Genomic DNA, 26235 nt, shown 5'->3' on the forward strand with positions numbered 1-26235 from the left:
GACCCTTTTTTTTTAAAAAAAGTACACAGAGTAACAGAAGTTATTTTGGCTTCAGGACAGTGATTTGGAGATGGAGTGTGACAGACAGTACTGCAATGTCAGAGGTTAAGTTTGGAGGGCAATGGGGAGGGTTGCACTTTGGGAGAGGGACAAATGGGGGAAAATGAGAACCGGCTTGAGAGCAAGCAGGCAATTGGAAAATGAGAACAAATACACTTATTTGATCAGCATGAGACTTTCAGATTAAGTGGGTGGAAATGAAGGCCACCAAGTATTTACAAGTGAGTAAACAAACAAGATAATTAATATATAACTAGGATAGGTTGACATCAGGGAGGGAAATGAAAAGCCAAGCTGGTCGTTCCCCAGCATCAACACACTGACCTACATGGAATGGCTTCTGCCAACCCTTTCCCCACTATTAATTTGCACTTCTGAAATAATGGGGTATTTTGGCAACTGGGATTGTACACTGAGTTTTTATTCCCAGCAAAGCAGTACAAGGGTATGTGTTCACTTATTTGCACAATATTGTTAGGTATTTGTTGTGTCACTTGATATTGCAAGTCGTTTTTGAGATCTAAGGCAGAAGGGGACTCAGGTGTATTGTGTCAAACTGTTCTGTTGACCAGAGCTCTCAGTCACAGAAAAATAAAAGAAATCCTGGAGACTCTGAACTTTGTTTTGAGACAAACTCCAGTCTTTCCAAAGTCTGAGGTAAACCTGCCAGATGCTGAGCTTTATTGTGCCAGGTAGGGAGTAAATGAAGCTTTTAAGAGGTTAACATATTGAGAAATGTACTAACAGTTTATTATGCTGAGCAAAATGTATGAGTCAAGATTAGACATTCATGGCAGAGACAACTTTGGAAAACTTATGGGGATTGTACACTAATTTTGTTTCACCACTGTTAGGAAGGATCTTGGGATGTTTTATAACATTAAACATGCTGTATAAACAAAAGTGCAGCAAAGTATGGCTCTAGTTCTGATTTTGCAAAAACAACAATGAAAGACAGGAGAAAGTATTGTGGAGACTTTCAGGATGTTACCGGAATTGAAAGAATTATTCCATAAGAGTAAGTTGTGAAGGCAATTGCTTTTGCTTCCCGCTCACAAATAAAATTCAGAGAGCCTTAAAAAAAGAAGCCTTAAAAATTACAAAAGGAACTGATGGTGAAAAACTACTTTCATCTGTGGGACAGTTCCAAAAATAGGCCATAAAAATAACTAGCAAATAAAGAATTTGTGTGCTGTAACTTTTTTCAGCAGAGTAAATGGAGAACTTGCTTGCCACAAGCAATGATAAAAGCAGATAATGGGGATGATAATAGTATTTGCAAGGTGGCTCGTTGCATAGAAAAAAGAAAAAGAAAAATAACGTGGGTGGGTGGCACAGAGAAAAAGTGCAATCTTTAATATTTCCTGCTGGGATTTGAAAGTGAATAAGAATTAATTCAGTTCTCAGAATAAAGGACACAAATAGCAAATCATTTTCTGGAATATACATCCTTTCTTTCACCATGGGTGAGTGTTTCAAAGCAACGTTATCCTTAATATAAACTTGCTGATAGCATCTTAACAATGATATAGTTATTAACTTCAGTGCAGCTCATTTAAAAATGTACATTATGCATTGTAAGAAACTATGTTTTCCTCAGTACTTTTTAATAAAGCTACATATAAAATAGTTCAAACAGTGACAAACATACTAGCTTAGACTCAAAAACAACGTAAAACGCTTAAGAATAATTGTCTTTTGTTGAGAAAAAAAGCTGACAGGAGAAGGATTACCAAGATCAGAGATCTACAAGGATTTGAAGTGAACTGCAGTTTAGGTTTCAAATTCTTTCACTCATGGCTTTCTCAAGTTCTGCCATTTGCTTATGTCCTTCAAATGTAGCCTTCTGTGTCACGACAGCCAACCGTTCATGATATTGTTCCAGATCAGCCAGCAGCTTGGAGTACAGATTCTGTTAGGAGATAAATCAAGAACACAATTCAAATTTAATCCAATTACTTTGCATCATCTTTCCCTTCAGAATATTCTTCTGTTACTCATATCATTGTATTAGTTAGGGTCAGGAAGATGAGTGAGGTGGCATGTATTTTTCTCTCTATCACCACCAACACGAACACCTCCTCCTCAGCTGCTGCCGCAACCACCACAACCCCCCCCCGCCCAAAACCTCAACAATTCTTTCACAAGATGAGGGCATTTTTAGTGAGGTCAGCATTAATGCCCATCCTCAATTACCCTGGAAAGGTGATGGTAACTACTTTTTTTTCGACTGACTATAATTATGAGAGTAGGTGCATCACAATGCTGAGGAAGTGCATTCCAAGATTTTGACCCAGAAACAGAGAAGGAATGGTGACATAGTTCCAAATCAGGATTTTGTGCGACAATGAGGGGTTTTGCAGGTGACATTATTGCAGAGTATTTGCTGTTCTTTCTTCCATGTAATAGAGATCACAGATTAGGTAGCTTTAACTAAAGGAATTTTTGAGTTTCTGCAGTGAATGTTATAGATGGCACACATTACCACACTGAGTGGAGGGCATGAATGTTGAAGATAGTGGATGGGTAGAGCTTCTTAAATGTTATTGGAGCTGCATTCATCCAGGCAAGTAGGAGTATTTCATTAAGCTCCTACCTTGCCTGTAGATAGTGAACAGACTTTGAGGAGTCAGGCAATGATTTACTGCCACAAAATTCCTAGCTTCTGACCTACTTTTCTGTTCAGTATTTATTAATCTAGTCCAGTTCAGTTTCTGAATGGTAGTCTCCAAGAAGCTGTAATGAAGGTTGCTATCAGTAATGATAATGCCATTGAATGTCAAGGGAGATGGTTAGATTCTCTCTTGCTGGAGATGGTCATTGCCTGGCAGTTACGTGCCACAAAATGTTACTGGACACAACAGCCCAAATCGGAATGCTGCATTTGGACACAGACTGCTTCATTGTCTGATAAATAGCAAGTGATGCAATTGTCGATGAATATTCCCACTTCCGATGTCATGATGGAGGGAAGGCCAGCTTGATGAAGTGGCTGAAGATGGCTGGGCCCAGGACACCACTGAGGGACACCTTCAGAGATGACTTAGAACCAGGATGACTGACCTCCAACACAAACATGTCTCTTTGTATGAAGCATAACTCCAAGCAATAGAGAGTTTTTTGCCCTTACTTGCATTGACTCCTGCTTATCTAGAACTCATTCATGCCACACTTAGTCAAATGTTGTCTTGATGTCACTTGTGTAGCAGAGAGACTTAGGAGTGAAATTCTGGAACAGAAGGGCTCAGCACTGAAGATATAGGTATCAATGAGGAAGCAATTAAAAGCCGATACTCAAACAACCAGAATTCGAACAATATATATTTGAGGATTAAGGCCAGTGAAGAGTCTAAGTGGCACAAAAGCCTCTTTCTGGTCTGAAATGATTGTACACTAAACCACGTTTGTAAAATTGAAAGAAATACAATTTTAAAGAAATGTGTTCAAAATAAAAGTATGAATAACTCACTCCTGTTGAAAATGATGGGCCTCAAATTTTTTAGCTTAGCTCAATTTGTACTTTTAGTTCATAATTTGGTTCACAAATATTAGAGCATCCAGCTAAAATTTAAAAAAAAAGTTTGACAGAGTTTATGTTTTGGACAATGTTGACAGCCTTCCTAATAGGGTTAACTCTTGAAGATCCTTTCAAGCAGATTAAATGATGCATTTAGAGAAAGTGCAAAACTTGACCTACTCTTGGGAAGTAAGGCAGGGCAGGTGACTGAGGTGTCAGTGGGGGAGCACTTTGGGGCCAGCGACCATAATTCTATTTGTTTTAAAATAGTGATGCAAAAGGATAGACCAGATCTAAAAGTTGAAGTTCTAAATTGGAGAAAGGCCAATTTTGATGGTATTAGGCAAGAACTTTCAAAAGCTGATTGGGGGCAGGTGTTTGCAGGTTAAGGGACGGCTGGAAAATGGGAAGCCTTCAGAAAGGAGATAACAAGAATCCAGGGAAAGTATATTCCTGTCAGGGTGAAAGGAAAGGCTGGTAGGTATAGGGAATGTGGATGACTAAACAAATTGAGGGTTTGGTTAAGAAAAAGAAGGAAGCATATGTCAGGTACAGACAGGAGAGATTGAGTGAATCCTCAGAAGAGTATAAAGAAAGTAGGAGTATACTTAAGAGGGAAATCAGGAGGGCAAAATGGGGATATGAGATAGCTTTGGCAACTATAATTAAGGAGAATCCAAAGAGTTTTTACAAATATATTACGGACAAAAGGGTAACTAGGGAGAGAATAGGGCCCCTCAAAGATCAGCAAGGCAGCCTTTGTGTGGAGCCACAGAAAATGGGGGAGATACTAAATGAATATTCTGCATCAGTATTTAGTGTGGAAAAGGATATGGAAGATATAGACTGTAGGGAAATAGTGGGTGACATCTTGCAAAATGTCCATATTACAGAGGAGGAAGTGCTAGATCTCTAGAAACAGTTAAAAGTGGATAAATCCCCAGGACCTGATCAGGTGTACCCGAGAACTCTGTGGGAAGCTAGAGAAGTGATTGCTGGGCCTCTTGCTGAGATATTTGTATCATCGATAGTCACAGGTGAGGTGCCGGAAGATTGGAGGTTGGCAAACGTGGTGCCACTGTTTAAGAAGCACGGAAGAGACAACCCAGGGACTATAGACCGGTGAGCCTGACCTCGGTGGTGGGCAAGTTGTTGGAGGGAATCTTGAGGGACAGGATGTACACGTATTTGGAAAGGCAAGGACTGATTCGGGATAGTCAACATGGTTTTGTGCGTGGGAAATCATGTCTCACAAACTTGATTGAATTTTTTGAAGAAGTAACAAATAGCATTGATGAGGGCAGAGCAGTAGATGTGATCTATATGGACTTCAGTAAGACGTTCAACAAGGTTCCCCATGGGAGACTGATTAGCAAGGTTAGATCTCATGGAATACCGGCAGAACTAGCCATTTGGATACAGAACTGGCTCAAAGGTAGAAGACAGAGTGTGGTTGTGGAGGATTGTTTTTCAGACTGAAGGCCTGTGACCAATGGAGTGCCACAAGGATCGGTGCTGGGCCCTCTACTTTTTGTCATTTACATAAATGATTTGGATGCAAGCATAAGAAGTATAGTTTGCAAGTTTGCAGATGACACCAAAATCGGAAATGTAGTGGACAGCAAAGAGGGTTACCTCAGATTACAACAGGATCTGGACCAGATGGGCCAATGGGCTGAGAAGTGGCAGATGGAGTTTAATTCAGATAAATGAGAGGTGCTGCATTTTGGGAAAGCAAATCTTAGCAGGACTTGTATACTTAATGGTAAGGTCCTAGGGAGTGTTGCTGAACAAAGAGACCTTGGAGTGCAGGTTCATAGCTCCTTGAAAGTGAAGTCGCAGGTAGATAGGATAGTGAAGAAGGCGTTTGGTATGCTTTCCTTTATTGGTCAGAGCACGGAGTACAGGAGTTGAGAGGTCATGTTGCGGCTGTACAGGACATTGGTTAGGCCTCTGTTGGAATATTGCGTGCAATTCTGGTCTCCTTCCTATTGGAAAGATTGTGAAACTTGAAAGGGTTCAGAAAAGATTTACAAGGATATTGCCAGGATTGGAGGATCTGAGCTACAGGGAGAGGCTCAACAGGCTGGGGCTGTTTTCCCTGGAGCGTTGGAGGCTGAGGGGTGACCTAATAGAGGTTTACAAAATTATGAGGGGCATGGATAGGATAAATAGACAAAGTCGTTTCTCTGGGGTCGGGGAGTCCCGAACTAGAGGGCATAGGTTTAGGGTGAGAGGGAAAAGATATAAAAGAGACCTCAGGGGCAGCTTTTTTCACACAGAGGGTAGTACGTGTATGGAATGAGCCGCCAGAGGATGTGGTGGAGGCTGGTACAATTGCAACATTTAAGGGGCATTTAGATGGGTATATGAATAGGAAGGGTTTGAAGGGATATGGTCCAGGTGCTAGCAGGTGGGACTAGATTAGGTTGGGATATCTGGTCGGCAGGAGCGGGTTGGACCGAAGGGTCTGTTTCCATGCTGTACATCTCTATGACTCTATCATTCTTCAAGATTACATTAAATCCAATGTACTTCTGACACCCCAAAGTAGGAAAGACAAGACAACTTTAATCCCTATAATAGAAGCAGACATTTTGGGCAACATGCGTTGCTTCCCTCCTGCATTAAATAATAGTGCCCTCAAATGGCCAATTGTCATTTCAATTAAGAAAGATTAAGCAAGTAAATCAATGTCTTAATATATTGCAAAGCCCTGCTGGTTCAGATGTGTAAACATCTTTAAAACAGAAGCTTTATCTTTGTATGATAGTTTACGGCCGGTTCATCACAGTGCTATGACAATACCTGACATTCTGATTCATCTTTAGCACAGCTGTCTTGCAATGTTTGGCTTTTCGTCAGATATTGTTGGCGTTCACTAGTAATTTGTGCAATCTTCTCAGACACCTCCTGGCTTCGCTGCTTAAACATATCAAACTCCCTATTAAAAACAACAAAAGAATTGAATTCTATGTTACTGTATTTTTTCAAACAAAACAAATAAATATACATTCCTTAATTACCCAGAAGTTTGGTTTACAAGATGAACAGACAGAATATGCCCTCCCATTGGGATGAACAACAGCTACAGTAAAGCTCCAACTCAAGTTTACAGATTGTGTTCTGGACAACCAGGACTTCAGGTATCAACAGAAAGCACAAGACTGATGTCAAGCGCACCAAACACAAACAGGTGAAGGTCAAAAAAATCAGTTTCCATACCTGAATAAAAAAAAATTCTCATTCTGACTTGACTCAAGAACTTTTCTGTTAACAATGCATAAATACATTTGTGCAAATCGAAAACCAAATGTTCAGTGACAAGTTAAAGATGAAAATTGACAGAATAAGAAGATGTCAAAGAGTTTTATTTTCTCAATTGCTGTATAGATTGATAAAGCGATTGATATTCTGAGTGCTGTGACCATCTGTCAACAAGATTAATTGATGAGTTTTGAAAACTATGGCCTAGAATTATCTCCAATCCCAATTCAAAAATCTAAAATACTCAGTCATTAAGTTGACATACGTGGCTACTGAATCAAGGTCGTGCTCCCTAGCTTCTTGTTTCTTATGCCTCTGCATCTGTAGCTTATCCTGTTTTTCAAGCTTTGAGCTCAGAATCCTTTTCAATCGAGTTTCTTCTGTCTGTATGTTTTTCAGTTCCATTTGCTTTCTCTCTAGTTCATTTTCTTCATTCCAAATCTGTAGAGGAGTCAAAGGAAAAATGTAGCCCTGTATATTAGTTGCTTTCAGTTTTGAGTGATGAAAGCGCAGAAACTTTAACAGCTCTAACTGAAGTGAACAAATTAGTAGACTGTTATAAGTTCTAAAAGTATATCAAAAAAGTAGTTTTCATATACAGTCTTCGTTTAATGAAGATTTTTCACAAGGAAACCTATGAATAAACATTAACCTAGCAAGAGAGGAAACAGAAAGTACCTTGGCTCTTTGGGCCATTACCATTGGCAAATTCTCCTGGCAACCTCCAAGAATATTCTTTGAAGACAGCTCCATTTTTAAATGCACAAAATCTCAATAAGATCTCAGAACAATGGCCAATTTTGGGGTCCACAGATTAGAAAACAATATGGAGGCTTTAGTGCAGGTCTAATGAAGATTCACTATCAGGTATGAATGAATCTTAAGTCAAGCCTGAAAAATTCACACCTTTTCAATTAGAACAATGCCTATTAAAAGTAACATGATGGAAATATTTAAGATTATGAAACCATGGGCCAAACAGATAAAGCAAATGTTTCCAGTACTTATGGAGCCGAGAACAAGAACAAATACAATAAATTTAGAACCGTAGGCACAAGAAATACCTTCAGAATTGCCCTTCCATTAATCTTGCTTTTATGTGCTAAACTAAGCATTTACTTGAATCTATGCTATTTGCCTCAACTACATCGAGGTAGCAAATTCCACATTCTCAGGTGAAAGGCGTTTATCCCAAACACCCTTTTGGACATAGTAGTGACAATTTAACATTCCTGATCCCTAGTTTTCGACTCTGCTTCAAACAGAAATATATTTTCTAAATCTAACCCATAAATTCATTCATAAAACATTTTGAAATCAGTCCTCAGACTACCCTTAAAGAGACAATCCCCCAGCCATTATTGCTCTCACCGATAGTTCCAATCTATCGTTTCTACTTTCATCCTTGCAATTTCTCCTGCACTTCTAGATCCATTTAATAGAGTGCAGAACTGTGCGTAATTGTACATAATAAAAACTTGTATACCTGTCTCTCAAAAATCACTCAAATCCTAAGCTCACCAACTTTAAACTGGAGAAAACCTGTCTATCTATACGCTCAACAGCACAATTTTTACACACAATTTGAATACAATTGTAAAGTCATTCAGGATTAGCAAAAGCTTTTTAAAATATTATATTGCATAAATAGTTTGCTAAACTTAGTGGAATATATTTACCTCAGTATTTGTGCTGCTTATAAGGTCAGAGCCAGTCTGGCATTGTTGCAATAAACTGCAGTAAGTTTCCAGTTCTTTGTTTTGGAAATTGGTAAGACTTGTCAACTTGTCCTGAAGTTCCATTGTTCTATCATTTTTCTTTTGCTATCAAATACACACAAAACTGAATTACAATGTGCTAAATTAGCTACCTCTACACAAGACAGATCTGCTGGTAATGCCCTTGCCAAGTGTTTGCTGAAATTATTCAGGACGCAGGAATAATGAAAACATGCAGGACAAGAGATACAAAGGTGGACAACATATAATTCAGATTGGCCCATTTTCCATTTTATTCATCCTAAATAGTGCAACATATAAATTTAGACACTAAAAGAACTAACCAATGATGGGCATGGATAGGATAAATAGACAAAGTCTTTTCCCTGGGGGTGGGAGAGTCCTGAATTAGAGGGCATAGGTTTAGAGTGAGAGGGGAAAGATATAAAAGAGACCTAAGGGGCAACTTTTTCCCGCAGAGGGTAGTACGTATATGGAATGAGCTGCCAGAGGAAGTGGTGGAGTCTGGTACAATTGCAACATTTAAAAGGTATTTGGATGGGTATTTGAACAGGAAAGGTTTGGAGGGATATGGGCCGGGTGCTGCCAGATGGGTCTAGATTGGATGGGATATCTGGTTGGCATGGACGGGTTGGACCGAAGGGTCGGTTTCCATACTGTACATCTCTATGACTCTATGTTACTACATGTCCAGGAATCATGACTTTAATCAAGTCGTAATCATCTGTAACTCTATTATTTTTATCTGCTAATAAAAAGGTATTCTTTGTGTTGTTTTCCATTCCAGATATGTGCTTGTTAATAACTGTCAATGCCTTAATTTCAATTACTGAAAACATCAAAATGGGCCTATTTGGAAACACATACACATATTTCCAACCCAAAACACTGCCAAGATGATCAAAATGTAACCTAACTCTTCAGGAAAATTTTAAGTTTTGTTCTAATTCAAAAGCAAAGCTGCAAGTTGAAGTAGTATTTAATAAAAAGGGTAAAAAAAACAAACACACCAATAGCACAAACCCGGTTTTAAAAGTGGGATGTTTCATCTCAAACACTATTGTAATATTCTCATACAGCATGCATTATCCTAGTTCAAAGACCGACAAAACATCCATAGGATTGATGGTAGGGGAGACACAAAAAGAGTAGAAAGAAAGTTTACCATGGCTTCCTTTTTCTTTTCTACTGTGTCTCTCATTGACTGTATTTCACTGTTCAGTTGTTCTGGGCATTCCACAATCAAAGGTCTGAGCTTTGCTTGGAGTTCTTTTGCATTGGCTATATCCAATTTTAGTTGACCCTATTATTAACAGATTAAAATTAGATTAGGGACAAGACAAAAAAAAACAGGATTTACAAGTCTTTTTGAATTACCAAAATGCTGATGCGATAACAATTCAGAATTGTGCCGATCTAATATTTGATTTAATATCTGCAAAAGGACACAAAGCGTTCCAAATAAGAGGCAAGTACACCCTTACAAGTTTTAATATACAAACCAAATGTAAAGCTAATTAATTAGACAGCAAAAAAGACTTCCAACTGTTAACACACAAGATAAACTTAAAAACTTGTCACAGGTTTTCACATGCAAGTGCCTGTCCATTCTCCTTGTACACAAGTAACAAAACAAAAGAACGTATGAGGCAAAAAACAGGTAATGATACACTGATTACCCTTATATCTATGTTTGCAAAATGGTGGACTAATTAAGGAGATAATAGCAGCACATGTGGAAAATCATAATACAATCAAGCAGAGTTCGCATGGTTTCATGAAAGGGAAATTGTATCTAATTAATTTGTCAGAATTCTTCTCGGAAATCTCAACCAGAAGGGAAACAGTAAATGTGTTATATTGGGACTTCCAGAAGTCATTTGACAAAGTACCACACAAAAGGTTAAGTTATAAGATAAGAGCCATTGGAGGTCACAGTTAATACAGTGAAGGTGTTATATCTGAGTGCACGCAGTATAAGGAATAAGGTAAATGAGCTTGTGGCACAAATTGAAATTGGCAGGTATGAAGTGGTGGGCATCACAGAAACATGGCTGCAAGGGGATCAGGACTGGGAGCTGAATATTCAAGGACATACATCTTATTGAAAAGATAAGCAAGTGGGCAGAGGGGGTGGGGTTGTATTAGTAAGAAATTAAATCAAATCAATAATAAGAAACAAAGTAGGGTCAAATGGTGTAGAATCAGTGTGGGTAGAATTGAGGCACCGCAAAAGTGAAAAAAAAACAAAGTTAGAGTTATATACAGGCCTCTAAACAACAGTCAGGAGCAGAGGCACAAGACACGCCAGGAGATAGAGATGATGTGTAGGAAAGGCAAAGTTACAGTGATCGTGTAGGATTTCAATATCCAGGTGGACTGGGAAAAACAGGTTGGTAGCGGATTGCAAGAAAAAGGAATTTGTGGAATGTCTACCAGCTTATGGTGGAACCCACTAGGGAACTGGCAATACTGGATTTAATATTGTACAATTAGGTAGACTTGATAAGGGAGCTTAAAGGTGAAGGAACCCTTAGGAGGCAGTAATCACAATATGATGGAATTTACTTTCCAATTTGAAAGAGAGAAGATAGAATCAGAGGTAATGGTATTACAGTTGAATAAAGGCAACTACAGAGGCATGAGCTGGTAGAATTGATGAAGAGAGGAGCCTAGTAGAAAACACAATGGAACAGCAGCAGGAGTTTCTGGGAGTAATTCAAGAGACACAAAGGAGATTCATCCCAAGGGAAAAGAAGCATAGTACAGTGAGGATGAGGCAACCATGGCTGACCAGGGAAGTCAGGGATAGCATAAAAGCAAAAGAGAAAGCATACAATGTGGCGAGGGGCAGTGGGAAACCAGAGGATTGGGAAGCTTACAACAACCAAAAGAGTGCCACAATAAAAGAAATGAGGATGGAGAAGATTAAATATGAGGGTAAGCTAGCCAGTAATATAAAGGAAGACTGTAAGAGTTTTTTTAGATACATAATGAGGAGAAGAGAGGCAAAAGTGGACATTGAGCTGCTACAAAATGACGTTGGAGAGATAGTAGTGGGGAACAAGGAAGTGGCTGAGGAATTGAATAATTACTTCACATCAGTCTTCACGGTGGAAAACACAAGTAATATCCCAAAAATTCAAGAGAGAGTGAGGGGGCAGAGCTGAGTATGGTGGTCATCACCAAGGAGAAGGTGTTAGAAAAGCTGAATGGCCTGAAGTTGGATAAATAATCTGGAACAGATGGACTACACCACAGAGATCTAAGCGAGATAGCTGAAGAGATAGTGGAGGCGTTGGTAGTGATCTTTCAGAAATAGCTAAAATCATGTTCAGTCCTAGGGAACTAGAAAATTGCTAACTTAACACCCCTGTTTAAAAATTGAGCAAGGCAAATGATAGAAAATTACAGACCAATTAGCCTAACCTTAGTCGTAGGCAAGATTCTGGAATCCAATATGAAAGATGAGATTTCTGAAATTTTCAGAGGATTTGAATATAAAAGCAGGGATATAATTCGGGGGCTCTGGTCAGACCATATTTGGAGTATTGTGCGCAGTTTTGGGCCCTATATCTCAGGAAGGATGTATTGGCCCTAAAGCATGTTCAGAGGAGTTTCACAATAATAATCCCAGCAATGAAAGGCTTAACATATGAGGAATGTTTGAGGAATGTAGAAGGATGAGGGGGGTAATTGGCAGCACGGTGGCTCAGTGGTTAGCACTGCAGCCTCACAGCACCAGGGACCCGGGTTCGATTCTAGCCTCGGGTCACCGTCTGTGTGGAATTTGCACATTCTCCGTATCTGCGTTGGTTTCCTCCGAGTGCGCCGGTTTCCTCCCACAATCCAAAGATTTGCAGATTAAGAGGATTGGCCACGCTAAATTACCCGTAGTGTTGGGTGCATTAGTCAGGGGAAATAGAGGAGGTAAGGGAATGGGTCTGAGTGGGTTACTACGGAGGGCCGATGTGGACTTGCTGGGCTGAATGGCCTGTTTCCACACTGTAGGGATTCTAAGTAAAACCTAATTAAGATTACAGAAAAATTATGGGCCTGGACAGTGTGGATATTGTGAAGATGTGCCATTAGGAGGAGAGACAAGAGACACTGCCTTAGTAAACTAAAGACCTTTTAGAATGGAGATTAGGAGAACGTTCTTCAGCCAGAGAGTGGTGAATCTATGCAATTCAATGCCACAGAAGACTGTGGAGGCCAGGCCATTGAGTATGTTTAAGATGGAGATAGATAGGTTCTTGATTATCAAGGGGATCAAGGGTTACGGAGAGAAACCGGGAGAATGGCATTGAGAAACTTTGCAGCCATATCTGAATGACAGAGCAGATTCGATGAGCTGAACAGCCTAATTTCTGCTCCTATGTCTTGTATATTAAGATAAATACCAAATTGGCTAATAGGCAGGAAACAGTAAGTGGGGATAAGAGATTCTTTTCCAGGTTGGAAACCTATTGCCACTAGGGCTCCATAAGGATCAGTGCTGGCACAGCGACTGTTTACAATAGGTATTAGTCACTTGGAGGAATGAAACAAATGTACTATAACTAAATGTGCAGACAGCACAAAAATAGGTGGATACGCAACTTGTGGTAGGGATGCAAATATGTATACTACAATCCAATCCACTCCATAAGTCTACTCTTGATCATCAGTAAAGTGACGGAAGCTGTTATTTACAAGGCTATCAAGCACCTCCTACTCAGAAATAACCTGATGCTCAGTTTGGTTCTGCCATGGACACTCAGCTCCTGACCTTATTATAGTTTTGGTTCAAACATGTGAAAAAGAGCTAAATTCCAGAGGTGAGGTGACCGTGACAACTGTTGATGTCAAGGCTGCATTCAACCAAGAATGGCATCAAGGAGCCCTAGCAAAACTGGAATCAATGTATATTGGGGGAACTCTACATTGTTGGAGTCATGCTTGACACAGGAAGATGCTGTGGTTGTTGGAGGTCAGTCATCTCGGCCCTAGGGCACCTCTGCAGGAATTCCTCAGGTAGTACCTTAAGCCCAACCACCTTCAGCTGCTTAATGATCTTCTCTCTATTATAAGGTCAGAAGTGGGGTTGTTCATGATGATTGCATAATGTTCATCATCACTTGCAACTCCTCAGACACTGAGGTAATCCATCTTCAAATGCACGATCGGGACAATATCCATGCTTGGGCTAATGATTGGCAATTATCATTTGCACCACACAAATGCCAGGAATGATCATTTCCAATAAGAGACAAGCCAACCAAAGCCACTTAACATTCAATGGTGCTACCATTACTGAATTCTCGACTATGAACATTGTTGGAGTTACAATTGACCAGAAACTAAACTGGATCAGCCACATAAGTACAGTGGCTACAAAAGCAGGTCAGAGGTTAAGAATACTCCACCGGGAAACTCACCTCCCACCTTCCAAAACCTTTCCACCATCTATAAGACACAATTCAGGAATGTGATGGAATACTCCAGATTTGTGTGGATTGGTGCAGCTTCAACACCATCTAGGACAATGCAGCCCACTTGATTTGCACTACATCCACAAGCATCCATTCCCTCCACCACTACACTCAGTAGTAGCAATATGTACTGCAGAAATTCACCAAAGATTCTTAGATAACACATTCCATACCCATGACTACTACTATCTAGAAAGACAAGGCAGCAGCTACAGGAGAACATAACTATCCAAATTCCTGTTCAAACCACTCACCATCCTAACTTTGAAATAAATCACCACTCCTTTACTGACACGCCATCAAGTTGCCTTGCTAAGAGCATTGTGGGTGAATGGGTCACAACAGGTACCACCACTTTCTGAACGGCAATAAACACTGGACAGCCACATGTTCATGCCTCACGTGAATTAAATCAAAACTCCATAGAGGTATTGATAGGTTAAGTAGGCAGGCAAAAGTTTGGCAAATGGTATATAATGTGGGGAAATGCAAAGTTGTTCATTTTGGAAGGGAGAACAAAGAATAGAATAGAGGAAATAAAGAAATACAGTAAAAATCTGCAACACAAGCACAATTGGGGGTATTTGTACACACAAAAAAAAGAAAAGAAAGCTGGCACACAGATCCACCAGGTGATCAGGGAGGCTGATGAAAAGTTGGCTCTTATTTCAAGAGGGCTGGAGTACAAGAATACAGTTGTCTTACTGTAACTGGATACAATGCTGTTAAGATCACATCTGGAGAACTGAGAACAGCTTTGGTCTTCTTATTTAAGGAAGGGTATTATTTCACCGGAGGGAGTTCTGAGAAGGTTCACTAAGATGATCCCTGGTATGGAGGGATTGATTTATGAGCAAAGTTTAGGACTCTACTTATTGGAGGTTTGAAGGATAAAAAGTGATCTCACAGAAATGTACAGAATTCTTAAGGAGCTTGACAGAGTGAATGCTAAGAGGATGTTTTCCTTATGGGAGAGTCTAGGACCAGAGAACATTGTCTCATAATAAAAGGGCACAAATTTACACCTAAGATAAAGATGTATTTTTTTCTTTCAGATGGTTGCATTTCGTTGAAACTTTTAGCCAGCGACAGCTGTGTTTCTTTAAGGCTGAAAAAGATAGCCAATCAGTTGGGGAATCAAGAGTTACAGAGAAAGGGCAGAAAAGTGGATGTTAGGAATGTCAAATCAGCCTTAATCCTATTGAATGCAGAGCAGACTAAAAAGGGACCGAACAGCCTACTCTTGTTTCTATTCCTTGCCGTCTTATTGTGGTCATCAGTACCATCATAGCAAACTGGCAGATATGTTGCCATTTTCTTTAAAGTGGTTGTTCAGCTTCTCCTACAGATAAAGATTCACATTTCACTGGGAATACATTAAGTTACACAACAAGAAGGAGCAGAAATTGAAAGGTAGAATAAAATATTTACAGGTATGGGAATGAGAAAACAAGGCAAGATCACAAGCAAGTGAGCATGATAGCATTTTGTGGGTCTTACAAGTTGTTAACAATTTACTTGGAAAACTCCTTATAATCAGATTCCACATACCCACTTTGAAATAGAGCTATTATTTAGATATTAAAATAATATTGGGTCAACACTAAAAACTAACTTACCAACATTTTATTTTGCTCTGCAATTTCAGTCTTCAGCTGCGTAGTTGCATCTTGAATGGAATTCTGAATGAAATACAGAAGTTATACAGTTCCATCTATGTAATTTGAGACAGAGGTGCTTCTATGACTTCACCGAGATAATCTGTACAGATCAAACCTGACTTACAAACTTCACTGATCTAGCTAATTTTTCTGGAAATCCAACTTCAGTAGCTTCAGGTACATCAGTCCTTTTTATGACTTTGCAAGGCAGAGCAAGGACAAGGACCAAAAATTGTTTTAGGTACCAAATGAAGACTATTAAAGACAGAGGCTAATTGCCACAGTATCAGATAAAATGCTCTCAATATGGACTTCTTCAAATATATTTCAAAAGTGGCTATGGTTAATAATGACATTTAAAGTTGTTCCAGTTATGAGAGCAGATGATGACCACACACCCCGGGGTTAAAGAAAATGGGAAACATTTTCTGCTAGCTACTCATGCATATATTTCAACAGTTAACTGTGGTCTGTAGTCATTTCAATTAATTGGCAGGAGGTCCACAGTCTTAACATTTAATGGAATAAATCTGAGCTTAGGCATTATAGGTCGATTACTTTGATTTGATTTATAGGGAAGGTACATCCAATCACAACTAAAGAGGTTTCCAAATGATCATTGTGCAACTATAGAGAAGAAGTGTTTGTATACAAAGCAAAAAGATCAAATGGGAAATCTGATCACTCTTTACTGCTTAAATGTATCCAATTGGAGTGATTATTCAGAATAGACTAGAAAATTCAGTATCGAGAAGAAACAGCAGTGGCTTTGAAAAATCATTACTCATTAGCAGTTCCTTTCAAGATCTAATGCTTTATTTGCTCTTATTTTGGTTTGTTATTGTTATTTTAATTGCATGTCACTTGATATGTCCTTTCTCTCCTTTTTTCATCCAAATTTATTTATTCAGAACAATAGAATCCTATACTGCCACACAGATGCCATATGACCCATTGAGTTTGCAATAATCCTCCAAAGAGCATTCCACTCACTCAGAATCCTCAATCTAAGCCCATACTCTGCATTTCCCATTGCTTATCCACCTAACCAGCACATCTTTGGACTATGGGAGCAAACGGGAGGAAACCATACATGGAGAGAATGTCTGTATGGAGTTTGCACAGACACCCAAGGCTAACCATTGAGCCACTGTGCAGCTTTTATGTTATAAAGGAATTGTTAACTTTGTGCATAAAATTTAATTTTACTACTCAGATCCATTAAACTAGACAAATGTTAAATAGATTGAACTGCACTGAAACAAGCGGTTTGGCAAAACTAGTCAAAACAGGTATTTATGCTCCACCTGACACTAAATACGAATGGAATGTTCAAGCAACAATCCCAAATCTATACAGCACCATGCATGGGGAATGAATGAAGGTTTACTCAAGGATAGATTAATCAAGATGCCAATCAGTTCATGGAAATGGACTATAATATTTATAGGTTTGTGGCAAGTCTGCTCATCAGATGCAATAAGTAGTATGCCCCTGGTATATTTGTGAAATTTATTTTAGGATACTTTTGCTATGTTCAACTATAACTTGTAAAAATTTTTAGATTTGATATAGCCCCAAATCTGACCTGAAATCCCCCTTACTCTCTGAAAATACACAACATATTTTCATATGCTCCCTCTCTTTAGATTTAGTTATGATCTCCCTGCCAGAAATTGATGTGTGAAAATTGGCTGTGTTTTACAGGATGGAGTAAATTCCCTTAAAAGTAATTCATTGATTGTGGAACACTTTAGGATTCAACTCTATTTATTTAATTATGTACATGTGAATAGGAAAAATTTGCTGTCTTTTATTTCAGAATATCATATCTTAGTGAACACAAACATACTCACTTGCTTGAGGCGATATTCACGGTTTATGACTTGTTGCAATTCAGTTATTTCTACCGACAGCACATCAATCTTTGCCTTTTGGTCAGGAGGTATGGTACTGCCAAAATTAAAAGGCTTTTAATATAAAGTGGTTTTATCTCACTTCTTGAATTTGTACATATAGCAGAGAAACCAAGTTCAGGGCACAAATTTCAGAAGTAATACTGAAGGTACCAAACCTATTCCACTATAGTTTTAAAAATAGATGACTCAACTGACAGCACTTCAGTTTGATAATATGCAGAGTTAAGATACAAATTTACCAGTTAAAATACGATGTCATGAAAGTCTTGATTCAATTTTGTGAAATCATGCTTGTTGAGCTAATTAATACAATCCTCATCATATGAATTAGCTTACATTACAAGATAACCGCAATAGTAAAACTGAATATTTGTAAGTTGGGAGATTTTCTTAGAAAAGGAAAATAAAAAGTAGTGTAATGCAAACATGCAAATTACAAACAGGATAAAGGCCCTTGAGCCTGTTCCATCTTTTATTAAAATCATGGTTGTTTGGGTTTTAGGCTCAAATTCACTTTTCTGATATCCCAAAATGTTTTAATTACCTTGATGTGATCTCACCAGATCCCTTCAGAACTATAGTAGAAAGAATTCCTACTTCTATATTCTATTCCTCTCACAACAGAACATTCAATTTGTCATCCTGGGCAGTTATGACTGCTTCCCAACTTTGTGAGATTCCTGTACCAGGACATCCAGATCTATCTGTACTTCAGGAGTTTTGTTTTTTGAAACAATATTTTATTCACGAAATGTGGGTTTCACTGGCTGGGTCAGTATTTTATTACCTATCCTAGTTTCCACTGAATAGGTGATGGTCAACTGCCTTCTTGAACCAGTGCAATCCATCTGATGTAGGTACATCCACAATGCCTTTAGGGAAAACTTCAAGGATTTTGACCTAACACTCAACAGCAATACAGTTCCAAGTCAAGATGGTGATTGGCTTGGAGTCAGAGTTGCAGCGTCACAGAGACAGACCCTTTGACCCAAACTGGCCCATGCAGACCAAAATGGAGAAAGTGAGGACTGCAGATACTGGAGATCAAAGTCGAGAGTGGGGTGCTGGAAAAGCATAGTAAGTCAGACAGGAGAATCGACGTTTCAGGCAAAAGTCCTTCACCTAAATGTCCATCAACGCTAACGCCATTTCCCTGCACTTGGCTCATATCATTCTAATCCTTTTGTAATCCAATGTTATCCAAATGCGTTTTTAATGTTGTTAATGTACCCACTTCTGCTGGCAGCTCATTCCATATGCATACCACCCTCTCTGTAAAAATGTTGCCCCTCGGGTTCCCTTTTATTCTTTCCCCTCTAACCTTAAACTGGTGCTCTCAAGTCCTTGATTCCCCAACTCTGAGAAAAAGATTGAGTGCATTCACCCCATCCATACCTCTCATGACCTTATACACTTCTATAAGTGTTCCTCTCAGTCTCCTACGCTCTAAAGAAACAAGTCCTAGCTTGTCCAACCTCTCCATATAGCTCATTGTCTTGAGTCCTGGCAACATGCTTGTAAGTTTCTTCTGCACTCTTTCCAGTTTAATAACATCCTTCCAGTCGCAAGGTGACAAAAACTAAACACCATACTCCAAGTGTGGCCTCACCAACGTCCTGTACAACTGCAACATAACTTCCCAACTTCTATATTCAATGCCCTGATGAATGAAGGCCAGTATGCCAAAAACTCCTGTGACTCCACTTTCAGAGAACCATACACCTAAACTCCAAGATCCCTCTGTTCCACTACACTCCTTAATGCCCTACCATTCACCATGAAACTCCTACGTTGATCTGACTTTCCAACATGCAAGACTTATCTGTATTAAACACCATTTGCCATTTATCGGCCCACTTCCCCGACTGATCAAGGTCCTGCAGCAATTTCTGACAACCTTCCTCACTGTCCACGATACCATCTATTTTAGTGTCATCAGCAAACTTACTAATCATGCCTTGTACATTTTCATCCAAATCATTGACATAGATAACAAACAGCAATGAGCCTAACACTGATCCCCTGAGGCACACTACTAGTCACAGGTCCCCAGTCCAACAAGCATCCTTCCACTATTACGAGCTGTTTCCTATCATCAAGCCAATTGTGTATCCGATTTGCCAGCTCCCACTGGATTCCATGTGATCTAACTTCCCAGAGAAGCCTACATATGGAACTTTATCAAAGGCCTTACTGAAATCCATATAGATTACATCCATCACCTTGCCCTTCCTGGTCACTTCATCAAAGAACTCTAACAAATTTGACAGGCATGATCTCCCACGCACAAAGCCATGCTGACTATTCATAATCAAACCCTGTCTTTCCAAATGTATACATATCCTAACTGTCAGAATCTTCTCAAGTAACTTACCCACCATAGATGTTAGGCTTACTGGTCTATAGTTCCCAGGTTTTTCTTGGCAGCCCTTCTTGAGTAAGGGTACATTCGTTATCCTCCAGTCTTCCGGGACCTCGCTGGTGGCTAACGATGATGCAAAAATATCAGCCAGAGCCCCCACAATTTTTTCTCTCGGGTGCTGCGATGTTCTTGGGTATATCTGGTCAGGACCAGAAGATTTATCCACTTTCAAATATTCTAATACATCCAGCAGCTCCTCTACTCTGATTATGGATTGTCCCCAAGATATTCCCATTAACTTCCCCAAGTTCCTAAGTCTTCATGTCTTTCTACACAGTAAACACAGAGGAGAAATATTCATTGAGGACCTCACTCATCTCCTGAATTCAAACATACATGTCCACTTTGGTCCTTGAAGGGTTTTATTCTTCATCTAGTTATTTTTGTTCCTTTAATATATTTAAAGAACTTTTTGGATTCACCCTAATCTTCTCAGCCAAGGCTATCTCGTGCCCACTTTTCACCCTCTTGATTTCTTTCTTCAATAAACTCCTATATCCCCTGTATACCTCCAGGAATTCCCTTGATCCCAGCTGTCTGCACCTGAGCCTTACCTCCTCCTTTTTTCTGATCAAAGTCTCAATATTTCTTGTCATCCAGGATTCCCTATTCCTGTCAACCTTGACTATCACCCTCACAGGATTATATAGACTTTGAACTTTAGCTATCTTACTTTTAAAGGCCTCCCACGTGTCAGAGATCCCTTTGCCTGCAAACAAATCACTCCAATGCAAGCTCCTGTCTAATTCCATCAAAATTCACCTTGCCCTAAATTTAGAACTTGAACCTGTGGACCAGTTTGGTCCCTCTCCATAGTTATTTTAAAATTAATAGAACTATTGTCACTGGTCCCAAAGTGCCCTCTCACTGTCATCTCCATCACCTGTCCTGCCCTATTTCTCAAGAGAATGTCAAGTTTTGTCCCTTCTATATTGCTGGAGGAAACTTTCCTGAACGCACTTAACAAATTCCATTCCATCTTATCCCTTCACACTCTGGCAGTCTCAGTTTATGTTAGGAAAATTAAAATCCCCTACTGGAAGGACATTCCTGATGGTTCCCATGTATCTACTGCCTTTGCCCTTCCAAATGTCAGTAGTTGTGAGTTTAAAACGCCATTATGGAATTTCTGCAGTGCACATTGTAGATGACACACACTGCTACAGTGTATCGGTGCTGGAGACAGCGAATGTGGAGAAAGAGAGAGGGAATATATAACAAAGCAGGTGCTTTGCCCTAAATGGTGTCAAGCTTCTAGCAATTAGCTGTACTCATCCAGGCAAGTGGGGAGTACTCCAAACTTCTAGCTTATAGATGGTAGATAGGCTTTGGGAAGTTAAGTCATGAGTTCCTCACTGCAAGATGCTAGTCGTCTTGCAGTCACAATATTCATATAGGAAAATAGGAACAGGAGTGAGCCAGTCGGCCAATCAAGGTACTTCGGGCAATCTACGAGATCATGGCTGATCAGAGGCCTAACTCCATAAATCCGCCTTTCGCGCTTATCCCTTTGTACCTTAGCATAACAAAAAATTATTGACCTCAGATTTTTAAAAAACATCACTCTTCCACTGGTGAAAGAGAGTTCCAAACCTCAACTACCCTGTGTGTATAGATGTGGTTTCTAATATCACTAATTTTGGCCTTAAATATTTAGACTATGCCCCTAGTTCTAGAATCCCCAACCAGTGAAAATAGTTTATCTTATCCATTCAGCCTTTCTCTGTTAATATCTTGAAAACTTAAATCAGATGTCTCCTTAACCTTCTAAATTCTAAAGAAAATGTTGTCCCTTGTCCAGTGCAATTTCAAGCCAATGGTACCTCTCAAAGTCGATTTTGAAGGATTCAACAATGGTAACACTGCTGAATATCAAGGGGTGATGTCCAGATTCTCCTTTTGGGGATGGTTACTGATTTACATGTACGGCATGAATGCTACTTGCCATTTGAAAATCCAACCTGGATATTGTCCAGGTCTTCCTTCATGTGGACATGGACTACTTCAGCATCTAACAATCACACGTGGCAATAAATGTTGTGCAATTATCAGTGAACATCTCTGATGTTATGATGGAAGGATGGTCACTGATGAAGCAGCTGAAAGTGGTTAGGGCCGAGGAAATTACCCTGATGAACTTTTGCAGAATGCCCTGAGGTTGAGGTAATGGACTTCCAACACACACATCTTCCTTTGTTCTAGGTACAACTCCAAACATTACTCCCATTTCAATAATAGGCCTTTTATACTTCCTGCCATTTGTCAAATTCATATGTAAATAGTTAAGGTCCAACACCGATTCCTGTGCAAGTTCCAATCATTAAATTGTGCCAACCTGAAAATGACCCATTTGTGCCTACACTTGGTTTCCTGTTAGCTAACCAATCCTTCCTATACTATGAACTCTTATTTGCATTGTAAACTTGATATGGCACCTTATCAAATTCCTTCTGAAAAGGTAAATACATTACATCCATATTGCTGATCACTTTCTCAGAGTATCAACAAATTAGTCAAACACAAATACTCTTGACAAAATCACATTGATTCTGCCAAGTGTCCCACTATGAACATCCTTAAATTCTGCATTTTTCCTATGACAGACATGAAATTGATTTGCCTATACTTTTATGTCTTCTGTTGCCATTTCTTGATTAAAGTAGTCACAGTCACAATTTCCCAATTTGATCCAGAGAATCTTGAAGTATTAATTATCTTATCGATTACCTTTAAGACTTCAGGATGAAGTTCATCAGAACATGGGGATTTATCAGTTTTTAGTTCCAATAATTTTCTTAGTGCCCTTTCCTCGATGACTACAATTCTTAAGCTCCTCCCTTTCACCTTTTGATACATACTTATTTCTGGAGTGTTATTTTTAAATCCTCTACAGTGAAGTCAGATGCAAAATATCTAGTCAACTCAACTACCATTTTGTTATTATCTATGGATGGACTATCATTAGAGGAGACATTGGTTTAACTGGGCTTGCATTCACTCGAGTTTAAAAGAATGCAAGGGGATCTGACTGAAACATAAAATTTTAACAAGCTTAAACAAACTTGAAGCAGTAATTATGGTTCCCCTATTCAGGGTCACAGTGTGGGCTAGGCCATTTAGGACTGAGATGAGGAATCATTTCTTCAGAGGATGGTCAACCTGTGGAATTTCTACCTCAGGTTAGGTCACGAAGTATATTTAAGAAAGGGATTGATAATATTTTAGATACTAGAACGTATCAAGGGGTTAGAAGGAAATGGAAATATGGTGTTAAAACAAAAGATTAGCCATGACAATATTGAATGGCTTAGTAGGTTCAAAGAGCTGAATGGCCTATTCCTGATCTTAGTTTTGGTGTTTTAGGAACAAAATTTTCTGCTGACATCAACAGTGCAATGATAAATTCCAACAGTATAGGTTCAGCTGTTTTTTTTTTTAAAAGCACTTATGATTTTTAAAAATTAAATACTCACATTTCCCTTCTCTTCAATATACTCTTTTGTTAACTTTTAATGTTTGTGTGTTTATGTTTAACACTACTTAAACTTAATGCACCTATCTTACTGCTCCAGTACAAGCTCAAGGATATCAGCAGATGCAGCCTTCTACAAATCTCTAAGCTCACTGTAAGTGACAGATGTTCATTTTACCTACTCTGCTTTTTTCAATGTTTTTGTGTGGTTTTCTCTCATTCTTCAATGATTATTCTATTATTCTTCTGGTTTTTAAAAATATTTTGTCCAGTCTTCTGACCTGCCATTAAATCTAAGTTGCATTGCACACTTTTTCTTTTCAAATATCACCCTCCACTTTCCATAGATAATGCATTTTCCCCCTGAAGTCTTTCTTTCTCAGTAATAAAAAGGAGCACACTGATAAAACATATGGTATTTCTGTCAAGGGACATTTAAGGTCAGCCATATTTTATACAAACGTAGAATGGTTACAGCACAGAAGGCCATTTGATCCATCATTTCTGTAATGCTTCTCCAAAGGAGCAAATCACCCATTGCCACAGTCAAGACTTTTCGCTACACATTGCCCCTTTTCAGAAAACAATCCAATGCCCTCTAGAATGCCTCAATTGAACCTGCTTCCACTACATGCCCAGGCAGTGCATCGCAGGTGCTAAACACTTCCATATTGAAGATTTTCCTCAGGTCACTGTTACCTTTCATCTGTTTCCTATTGATCCTATTACCAATGGGAATAGTTTCTCCTCATCTGCTCTGTCCAAACTGATCACAATTTGAAATACTTCTGTCAAGTCTACTCTGTTCTTCAAGGAAGACTCTCAAATTGCACAAAGATTCTCACTCTTGGAATCATTTGCAAGAATCTCTTCTGCACCGTCTGTAAATCGTCACCTTCTCTCTAAAAAGTGTGGTCCCAGAACTGGACTGAATACTCCATTTGAAGCGGAATCATTATTTTATATAAATCTAACCCAAATTCCTTACTTTTGTACCCAACAGTTTACCAATAAAACCTGGGATAATGAATGATTTATTACCCACTGTCTCAATTTATCCTGTCATTTTTAATGATTTATGCAAATATATAATGTCTCTCTGCTCCTGCACGCCATTTAGAATTGTAACTTTTATTTTGAATTATATCTTTGCCTTATTTCTAATAAATAAATCAATTATTAAAAGCTGATTTATCCCATGATATTTATACAGTATTTCTTCCTAATCATACAGGAAGTGCACTTTGTTTGATCCATGAAATACCCTAGGCCAGCACCTTAAAATGCTGATAAATTTCCCAGAGATTATCATATACATAATACAGAAAAATTTCACTATTTATTGTTCTGATTACGTACTCTAGTCATGAAGATATAATTTATCATGAAATAGCAATATGTGGGATTTGCAGACATGAAATGAACTGCTATCAAGCACCATCAAGACTTACGTAATGTACATGCCAATCCGCAAGTCAGTCAAGCAGAATCTGATTATATGCATCAACCGGTTTAAATGTGTTGGGATCCACTTACTTAAGTCTTTCAATTTTGTATTTCATTTCTTCATTCGATGAAACCATTTGTTGCATCAGCTCCAGATTCAATTTCTTTGGGAAACAAATACATTGGTAAACATTTCTACTCATCTTACAATTTCATAATTTGCTATAGAAATTGTTTTCCTCAAGAAATACAAACAGAATAACCACAGAGTCCAATACCAGGACAACACCAACTGCATATACGTAAAAAATGAAATAAAAAGCTGCAAATATTCAGAAGATCAGAGAAGATCTGTGAAGAAAGAAGCAGATTTTACATTTTAGATTGACAACCTTTCATCAGAATGGGAAATTATGGGATGCACAACTTTTAAGCAAGTAGAGAAGTAGGAAAATTCCATACGAATGCTTCGGATTTTACCTTGTTTTCAAGTGAGTTTCCTTCATCAGGACGCTTGACTTAACCTACACCAATTCTTCCATTCACCCCATCTCTTCACTCTCAGGGACAATTTATTCTTCTACAGATTCTGCCTGACTTGTTACGCATTCTAAGATTTTTTTGCCTTTATATTAATACCAGTGTCATTGTTTTGTTATTTTATTTTCAGCGACAGTATTTGGCTTCGTAGTGAAATAAAGCTTCACATAATATAATGTAGAACACATATTGCTTTGGTTTCAGATGAAAACCATTAACCAGAACCTGAAAACAAAATTACTTGCACAAATATACAATTGATAAAATCTAAAAATGTTTAAAGAAGGATTGGTGATTGGACTTTTACTGTTTCCGATCCACTTAGCCTACAGGATGAAAGAAACGTAAATTGGTCAAACTTCATCTAACACTGAAAGTAAATCCTTGAAAGATGGAAATCATAGTTTTCTGGACTTAGATTATTCATGCAAGGTAAGGACAGGTACTTGACAAAATCGTGCATTATAAATATTGTCATAAAACACCTTGTAATAATTATTTTAAATGCGTCGCTTTTTATTCATTCAGGGGTTATGGGCTTCACCAGTTGCCCTCAAAAGATGGCGGTGAGCGCTTTCTTGAATCTATGCAGTCCATTTAATGCAGGTACACCTTCACTGCCATTAGGAGGAAGTTCCTGATGAAGGGCTTATGCCCAAAACATTGATTCGCTTGGTCCTCGGATGCTGCCTGACCTGCTGTGCTTTTCCTGCACCAC

The 26235-nt window shown here is 38.8% G+C and overlaps 1 protein-coding gene across 1 annotated transcript in view; it reads right to left on the minus strand.

Moving 5' to 3' along the window:
• Positions 1 to 788: 788 nt before the first annotated feature.
• The window catches only part of LOC122554079 (kinetochore protein Nuf2-A), a 37290-nt gene continuing 11843 nt past the window's right edge, over positions 789 to 26235 (minus strand). Inside the window, exons 7-14 of the mRNA XM_087990862.1 lie at positions 25068 to 25141; positions 17575 to 17671; positions 15677 to 15739; positions 9749 to 9886; positions 8524 to 8667; positions 7110 to 7285; positions 6386 to 6521; positions 789 to 1972 (exon numbers count right to left, since the gene is read on the minus strand). Of these exons, the coding sequence (XP_087846988.1) occupies positions 1841 to 1972; positions 6386 to 6521; positions 7110 to 7285; positions 8524 to 8667; positions 9749 to 9886; positions 15677 to 15739; positions 17575 to 17671; positions 25068 to 25141 (960 nt within the window). The 3' untranslated portion in view covers positions 789 to 1840. The remainder of the gene's footprint in view (positions 1973 to 6385; positions 6522 to 7109; positions 7286 to 8523; positions 8668 to 9748; positions 9887 to 15676; positions 15740 to 17574; positions 17672 to 25067; positions 25142 to 26235) is intronic.

Source organism: Chiloscyllium plagiosum, unplaced genomic scaffold, assembly GCF_037043375.1.
Source record: "Chiloscyllium plagiosum isolate Xiang-an unplaced genomic scaffold, Cpla_swu_hap1 HiC_scaffold_9, whole genome shotgun sequence".
NCBI classification, from domain to species: Eukaryota; Metazoa; Chordata; class Chondrichthyes; order Orectolobiformes; family Hemiscylliidae; genus Chiloscyllium; species Chiloscyllium plagiosum.